The 9057-nt window shown below is 36.1% G+C and overlaps 2 protein-coding genes across 2 annotated transcripts; both read right to left on the reverse strand.

Moving 5' to 3' along the window:
* Window positions 1-4: 4 nt before the first annotated feature.
* Window positions 5-3229, reverse strand: LOC145227695 (transmembrane protein 65-like). Its single transcript, XM_080092581.1, has 7 exons — window positions 2900-3229; window positions 2516-2569; window positions 2310-2377; window positions 2199-2253; window positions 1887-1929; window positions 1226-1331; window positions 5-702 (listed from the first exon to the last, which is right to left on the reverse strand). Exons 1-7 carry the CDS (start codon window positions 3225-3227, stop codon window positions 613-615), a joined length of 744 nt encoding a protein of 247 aa, XP_079948707.1. The 5' UTR covers window positions 3228-3229; the 3' UTR covers window positions 5-612.
* Window positions 3230-3260: 31 nt separating this feature from the next.
* LOC145227694 (glyoxal reductase-like) lies at window positions 3261-5569 on the reverse strand. The gene has a single exon (XM_080092580.1). It carries the CDS (start codon window positions 4664-4666, stop codon window positions 3809-3811), a length of 858 nt encoding a protein of 285 aa, XP_079948706.1. The 5' UTR covers window positions 4667-5569; the 3' UTR covers window positions 3261-3808.
* Window positions 5570-9057: the final 3488 nt, after the last annotated feature.

Consider the following 9057-nt stretch of genomic DNA (forward strand, 5'->3'; position numbering starts at 1 on the left):
CTAATTCAATAAAAGTATGTCTGTATTAAAGTATGCCAACTTGTAATAAAAGGGTGATGTTGTCTACACAAAGCAAAAGACTGAAAAAATAGTATGGATAAAAAATGGCTTTTTACTGGACATACGCTGGTAAAAATTGCACAGAAAAATAGGTAGCCACGAAAACTAAATCAAACTTTGATCTTAGAAGATGCAAATCAACATATTTAAAATATGGACTTGGCCACAATTTGTTTGTATGTGACATTAATAATAAAGATCAGCATTAAGTAAGCTTTTTAATTTAAGCTTTTTTAAATCTGATCATAAAGATTAGATTATGCAGTGTAGTAGCTCGTTATTAAAATTGATATGATTTTTATCATTTTGGGAAAGAAGTTCACCAACATGTGTTAAGAACCATTGAGGTTTTAGTCTAAACATGGAACACTAGAAATACAATTTGAAGTTGGCAATAATCAAAAAAAGTTATTCAATTTTTTTTAATTTTTAGACGGTTGAATCAAAAATATTTCTGTGGCAAATATCTCTTGGCAAAGTCTTGCATGCATTAATGCCAACATCTCCTGCAATGCCATGCTGAGGTGTATATTAAATACGAATTTAAAAAAATCAGGTATTTTCCTCATCTTCTTTTTTCCTGAGAAACAACAGGGGGAACATTCCAATAATGCAACCAATTGTAATTCCAACAGCTTTTCCCTGCAACATGGTTTAGGAGTCAGTTAGATTGTGCATACAAATAGTGTGGTAGCCGGGGAATATTTGGCAGGGTTGTCACAGAAGGTTCTGGTCAATTATATGAAATGGTATTGTGGCATTGTATAACCCCGTGGTTCCAAACCGGGATGGAATTTAGTTGTGGTTGGTACAAATACACTCAAATTCTAGGAATATGTAATGTGAAGTTAAATAAAACCCTCATTTTTAAATATCTTTGTGTGGTTTAGCAGCTACTATGTAGTATATTTGGAAGGAATGAAAATGTTTTGAATTGTTTAGGAAGGAATTTATCAAACCGGTTGGGAACCACTGGTTTAACCCAATAATGGCCATAGAGTTAACGCTTCAAATCATAATGAGTTGATTAGTCAGAAAACCTAGTACTGCTCCATATCTCTAAACTGTGATCATCTTTGCAACACTTACCAGATGTGAGTTGATTAGTCAGAAAACCTAGTACTGCTCCATATCTCTAAACTGTGATCATCTTTGCAACACTTACCAGATGTGAGTAAACCCTGCTAGAAGTCATATCCATTTGTTCTGGGGTCAAATCAGGTACAGGGAGGCCAAGTTTGCTACATAGCATCTCCACATAACCAGCAAGTCTAAACATAGAACATGAAGTCACAACTGGCCTCTTATGTAATGCCTTTACCCTTTCGGTGCATAGTTTTGTCAGCAGGAAAGCTAGCAACTATGTGTATGTATTATTATACTTTGTTTATTACATGGGTTATTTTTTTAGTCAGCATCCACTTTTTTGTTTTGTCACACAAATTCCCATTTGTTGTTAAAATTAAAAAACCCTTAGTGTAAACAAACACAATTTGTTGTACTAATTACATGGTGTGAATATTATGGCAATTCACTTACTATTAACGTAGAAAAGAAAACAATTATTATAGCATTTTTTTCAATTTAAAGCTATGAATAATATCTTGTTACTATACAAGATCCAAAAGACCTAGAAATACAGGCACCCACTTGTCTTCAACATTAGAGCCACCTTTTGACACTTTTAGTACAATGTGTTGAATAATTAATGTGTAAGGGGACAACATAGACAATGGATGAATGAATCAATGACAAACAAACCCATTTAAAATTCCTTTAAACCGGTAAACCAAAAGCATTTTTAAAAAGGTATTTGGTAAACTTACCCAATTCCAAACAGATCTGAAACCAGATTGCCCAGTGCAGCAGCTGAAATATTAATGAATCAAATTATTTAATTAATTTGGCAAACACAAAATGTTTTGTTGGGGGAATAAAATTAGTAATCAAAGGCTGGTCTGGTAATCCCATGGGTATTTTAATGACTGATTTGGCTTTAGTTACAAACATGTTTCAGCATTAGTTTGATGTATTTTATGCCAAACACAATTAATGGGTTATACTTGTATGTCCTGTATTGTGATTTATACATGATCCACCAAAACCATTAGTCTAGGGAAAATTAACAACATGCTTGCCTGCCATGGTTGAAATTCCCAGGGCAATTCCTATATGTTGGTCGATGTAGTCACCCTAAAAATATTTGTTTTAGAGTGCATGGATTTGTGGTAAACTGATTTTGTACTTACAGCTAATATCATGATCGCATTGTCTAAGAAACCAAAGCCAATAAAGGGAGTGCAGTTGAACAAAAACACTGCAAAACAATTCTTGTACTATTAAATGTTTTTTAGTCTGTTTTAATAAAACATGCAAAATTTGCATTGTTTTTTGTAACATTGACACAAATTTAAGAAACTTTTAAAAGCTTTTAGCTTTGTATATAGTCACATACATGTTTTTAATTGTTCTCTAGTGACTGTTGTTTCAGCATTTCCATTTTGATTTCCTAAAAATAAAAGCTTCAGTAAAATAATATTTGATAATTTAAATCAGTAACATTTAGTACTGTTGGCCGCATGGACATTACAGACCAAACTGAAAACATTTATTTTCTGACTAAAAATACCCAATTTTTGTGAATCAAAAAACAAACAAATACTTAAAACATCATAATACTGTACAATGTTAAATATAAATTTGCAAAGAAGTTATTTCAAGATATTATTGCTGACCACTTACTAAACAATTTCTCAAACCCGCCTTAACAATTTAAAAACTCCATTACCCATCATATTTTTGCTACTTTTAACATTGCTGAGTTTTATAATAAAATTACCATTTGTAGAGTCAAGATGGTACTTTTGGAGTTCCAGTAATAAACTTAATCGCTCAGGTTTTTTAAGATTTTTCACAAAATCTTCTGCTTCTGACTTTTCATGGAGGTTAAGAAGTCCAATTTTTTTGTGGTAAAGTGTTTTAAAATTCTCCTTTTTATTAGTTTTGCCACACAAAACTGTGCATGTCCATATATTTCTCGTTAAAACGGAATTTAGTTGATGTGGTTGAAGATAGTTTGTCTTTTTAATGCTTGACTTGGTGAAAGACAAAGAATAGAACACTCTATGACACATACAGTGGCAAGTTTTCCACCTAGGTTGCAGCATCTTAATGAATTTAGGTCAAAGGTAGTGCAAACCCTAAAAGATAAGGGTTAACCAATAAATACATATTTATCCTACAACATACAATACTTTCATATTGAAGCTTTCGTGAAAATTAATAATTTTTTTGCAATTGGACAATGGCTTATGATAAAAGCGGATAGCTCACACCAGCGAAGTTAAGCTGTAGACAGTGCCGAAATTGTAGGTTGGACTGGTTTTGCACTAAAACTTTTAGGCTCAGGCATGCACACAATATTGGACAAAGCATTTAACATGTCGTTTTCAATTAGAAAACTAAATTGGCGTCAAAACAATTTCTGGTTGTTTGGCTTGTAAACTAAGTGTGCGAGTGCGGCCTAACTAATTTATAGGGGAAATTTATCTATTTTTCAAAGCAAAATAAGTACGCCATTTGGAAAAATTAGGCCATAGATTTAAACACAGCCTTTTTTGACTTGTGCAACCAGTGTTGCAAATTTATTAGGCTTGTTAAAAAATATTCAGATGCAATTTTGTCCCTTTCTTGTTCTTGCGTCTTGTTTACATCATATTTGTCACGATACTATTCACTATTGGACTTGCTAAAAAATGTATTTAGGATCCCATGCATATTTTTCCTGTTTTGAGCAACCTCTGATCTCCTTCATATCATGTTCATCAAGAGTAAAATCAAAAATATTTGCATTTTCAGCAATATGCAATGGGTTTTTCGACATAGGAATAACACCACAGTTTTGTTGTAAGCACCATCTTAACAAAATCTGTGAAACTGACTTGTTATGCTTTTTCGCAACATTATAAAATCTTGAATCATTTATAAGTTTAGCTTTCCCAAGAGATGAATATGATTGAAAAAATATGTTATTCTCTTCACAATATTCTTTCAAATCAATTTGACTGTAATCTGGATGAAACTCGTTTTGCAGGACAGCAGGCGTTAGGTCCGAATATGTTTTTAACTCCTCCAAATGTTTGATTGTAAAGTTGGAAACCCCTAAGGCTCTCATTTTAGATGTTTTTCGAAATTCTTCTGCAAGTGCCAGCCATGTTTGTCTCCTAAATTCCCTGTTTTGTTGATCATCATGCTTTAGGCCTTGTTTTCCCGGCCAATGTATCAGATATAAATCAACATACGGAATTCCAAGATTACTTAATGACTGATCAAGCGCCTGGACTGCACCTTTGCCCATATCTTTGGGGCCAATTTTTGTAGTAATGAACACATCATTTCTGGTGAGTCCATGTTTTTCCAATAACTGTGGAAGACATCTCCCGATGTGAGATTCATTATGATAAACTGCTGCTGTATCAACTAACCTATAGCCATTTTGAAAAGCGCTGTCCAAAACATTTTCAATCTCAGTTTCAAGTTTAATCTGGAAAGTACCGATACCCAGGACTGGGATTTTGTTGGCAGTGTTTAACACATGTGAGTACATTTCTGTGTACTCTATGCAAATAAAAAAGTTTATTTTGCTTAGTAAACGAAAACAACTTTTCTGCTAAGATCAATCACTAACCCAGAAATAGAAACCATATCCACAACTAAATTATATCGTTTATACACACTACTTCTGTTAATGGCACTAAAAATCATTCAACTCTTACATTTATTGAAATAAAACAACCATTTGCAGTAAAACGATAGGCTGCATATTATCTCATTTGCAGTAAAACGATAGGCTGCATATTATCTCATTTGTTTGATCATTGTTGCCAGATCATAAATTGCAAAGATACTTTACAAAAAAACTGACAAATAATCCTACTTTTAGCGCAGCTAGCCTGGTTACTTTAACGCTCATCTTGTTCAGTGTAAATTCGTGAAACCTTAGAATGCAACACAACAGAGCTACCAAACGTAACAGACCGTTTCAAAACAACACTATCTCAGCTAAAAGTAGTAGGCCATGTGTCCAATACGCAACCAACCGTGACGAAGTAAACAAATCGTAGGCTAAATCTTTAAAAAACCAGAGCCAATATACACTAACTTGTAAAACAAGTAAAATGTCAGATACAGCAGTTTTTTTATATACTTTTCTACCTCTCTCCCCTTTCTTAAACTAACAAATTATTTTGTTAACCTTCGCGTTTGACTGTGATAAAACATTAAAACAAAAGTTTTGTCAGCCTCCATTTATTATTACCTCAATTGACTGTTTCGCTCTCCATAACGTTCTAACGTTTACGCAGCTGTTTCCGGTTTGGTACAGTAATTGTTTTTTTGCATGCAGCTGTGTCGCATATTTTCAACCACCCAGCAAAAAAACTCATTTTTTAGACCTTTTAATAAAACAGGGTCTCAGAACCACAGAGAACTGCCGAAGCGTTTGTTTGCAAACTAATAGCAAACACCAAACCAAAGCCTACAGACTGGAACAAGTTTGAAAAGCGTAAAATTTCCCGCAGGACGATGCGTCAATAATGTGCATTTAAAATCGATTATTTCCTTTGCGTCTGAACGAAACTTGTGACAGCTGGCCTTTCGTACAAAACTTGAATTTTGCCTGATCGATTTTCTATCAAGCCTGTGCCGTAATGTAGGTCTACACATACGAGATCATGTTTACAATGTTACTTCCAGCCTTTTTCGCGTTGTGGATTTTTTTATAGGTTTGTTGATGTAGCGTCTTTCCTGTTTCAGTGTTATTGTGTGCGCCATCGAAACTACACAATCCAAAACAAAATGCGAAAGAAAGATTTTGGCGCAAACCAAAATCAGCTTAAAAAATGATTAAACACAATAATATAACACTTAAAACAGAAATATCAAAGGCAATACGTTTCTATTTTTAGGCTGTAAAGTGTGTTTTGATGAAGCTTGTAAAATCAACATGGAAGGCGAAACTCATTGAATAAAGTTCGTAAGAAAACGCATTATAGAGGACAATTTCAATACAGCAAGTTCACCAACAAATGGCGTTACTTGGTTTGCTTCAAAGAAAAATGGCCCTAACACCAAGATCTATAGGCTATTCAGTGATCACAGTGCTTTAAGGCCTACGGCTGAGTGCTTGCACCAGTAACAACAACAAAAGTGCACAGGGATTGCTAATTAATGTTCTAACGCTTCAGCTTTCGGAGCTGATATCCGGCCTTTGAGTGGAAAGACATGGTTTACTATAGTAGCTATAGCAATGCTTTACAACTATGTTATGAGTTAAGTTGGAGAAGCAAAGTGCCTGAACAACAGTTTTACATCTTGGAGCATAGCCTACTTTTGCACCAAACATATTTTTGCAAACTCCACAAAATGCCCAAACTGCAAAAACTTATAGCTTTAAAATAGATATTAACTTGTAGACTCGGCGTCAGAAAAGGCAAGTGTAGAAACTAACGCAACTGGTTATGGGTACAGAACTGCTTACATTTAACACTAAACCCGCGAAAAACGCTTTCATGCGTAAGCTACGAGCAGAAATGTACATTATGACACAAACATTGAATGGATACAAAGCAAGTGGTAGAAGCTAAGTTTCCAATAGGCTAGTTATAGGTTCAAACTGGAATCGGAAACACAAAATTGGGTCATAGCTCTTCCGTTTTTTCGATTTTGGTGTGGTCAAAAAATCGAAGAAAAGTCCGATTTTCGGTGGGTTTTCGCGGGAATATTCCAGTTTCAAACCGGTTTTGACCGGTTTCTGCCTCCTACCGAACCTCCAAACCGGTTGAAACCGGTTTTTGAACCCGAAAATTTTGACCCGATTTTTGGAAAAACCCTAAGGCTATAGCTGTTCAGTTTTTTCGATTTTGGTGGGTCAAAAAATCGAAGAAAAGGCCGGTTTTCGGTGGGTTTTCGCGGGAATATTCCAGTTTCAAACCGGTTTTGACCGGTTTCTGCCTCCTACCGAACCTCCAAACCGGTTGAAACCGGTTTTCAAAATCGAAAATTTTGACCCGATTTTTGGAAAAACCCTAAGGCTATAGCTGTTCAGTTTTTTCGATTTTGGTGGGTCAAAAAATCGAAGAAAAAGCCGGTTTTCTGTGGGCTTTCGTGGGAATATTCAAGTTTCAAACCGGTTTTGACCGGTTTCTGCCTCCTACCGAACCTCCAAACCGGTTGAAACCGGTTTTTGAACCCGAAAATTTTGACCCGATTTTTGAAAATAACCTATAGCCTTTCCGTTTTTTTTGATTTTGTGGGGTCAAAAAATCGAAGGAAAATCCGGTTTTCGGTGGGCTTTCGTGGGAATATTCTATTTTCAAACCGGTTTTGACCGGTTTCTGCCTCCTACCGAACCTCCAAACCGGTTGAAACCGGTTTTCAAAATCGAAAATTTTGACCCGATTTTTGAAAAAAACCTAAGGCCTTCCGTTTTTTCGATTTTGGGGGTCAAAAAATCGAAGGAAAATCCGGTTTTCGGTGGGCTTTCGCGGGAATATTCCATTTTCAAACCGGTTTTGACCGGCTTCTGCCTCCTACCGAACCTCCAAACCGGTTCAAACCGGTTTTTAAAATCGAAAATTTTGACCCGATTTTTGAAAAAACCTAAGGCTATAGCCTTTCCGTTTTTTCGATTTTGGTGGTCAAAAAATCGAAAAAAAATCCGGTTTTCGGTGGGTTTTCGCGTGAATATTCCAGTTTCAAACCGGTTTTCGTCGGTTTCTGCCTCTTTCCGGACCTCCAAACCGGTTCAAACCGGTTTTTAAATTCGAAAATTTTGACCCGATTTTTGAAAAAACCTAAGGCTATAGCTGTTCAGTTTTTTCGATTTTGGTGGGTCAAAAAATCGAAGAAAAAGCCGTTTTTCTGTGTGTTTTCGCGGGAATATTCCAGTTTCACACCGGTTTCTGCCTCCTACCGAACCTCCAAACCGGTTGAAACCGGTTTTCAAAATCGAAAATTTTGACCCGATTTTTGGAAAAACCCTAAGGCAATAGCTGTTCAGTTTTTTCGATTTTGGTGGGTCAAAAAATCGAAGAAAAGGCCGGTTTTCTGTGTGTTTTCGCGGGAATATTCCAGTTTCAAACCGGTTTTGACTGGTTTCTGCCTCCTACCGAACATCCAAACCGGTTGAAACCGGTTTTCAAAATCGAAAATTTTGATCCGATTTTTGGAAAAACCCTAAGGCTATAGCTGTTCAGTTTTTTCGATTTTGGGGGTCAAAAAATCGAAGACAAATCCGGTTTTCTGTGTGTTTTCGCGGGAATATTCCAGTTTCAAACCGGTTTTGACCGGTTTCTGCCTCCTACCGAACCTCCAAACCGGTTGAAACCGGTTTTCAAAATCGAAAATTTTGACCCGATTTTTGAAAAAACCCTAAGGCCTTCCGTTTTTTCGATTTTGGGGGTCAAAAAATCGAAGGAAAATCCGGTTTTCGGTGGGCTTTCGCGGGAATATTCCATTTTCAAACCGGTTTTGACCGGTTTCTGCCTCCTACCGAACCTCCAAACCGGTTCAAACCGGTTTTTAAAATCGAAAATTTTGACCCGATTTTTGAAAAAACCTAAGGCTATAGCCTTTCCGTTTTTTCGATTTTGGTGGTCAAAAAATCGAAAAAAAATCCGGTTTTCGGTGGGTTTTCGCGTGAATATTCCAGTTTCAAACCGGTTTTCGTCGGTTTCTGCCTCTTTCCGGACCTCCAAACCGGTTGAAACCGGTTTTTAAATTCGAAAATTTTGACCCGATTTTTGAAAAAACCTAAGGCTATAGCTGTTCAGTTTTTTCGATTTTGGTGGGTCAAAAAATCGAAGAAAAAGCCGGTTTTCTGTGTGTTTTCGCGGGAATATTCCAGTTTCAAACCGGTTTTGACTGGTTTCTGCCTCCTACCGAACATCCAAACCGGTTGAAACCGGTTTTCAAAATCGAAAATTTTGATCCGATTTT

The sequence above is a fragment of the Phallusia mammillata genome, chromosome 5 (genome assembly GCF_965637545.1).
Source record: "Phallusia mammillata chromosome 5, kaPhaMamm4.hap1.1, whole genome shotgun sequence".
NCBI lineage: Eukaryota > Metazoa > Chordata > Ascidiacea > Phlebobranchia > Ascidiidae > Phallusia > Phallusia mammillata.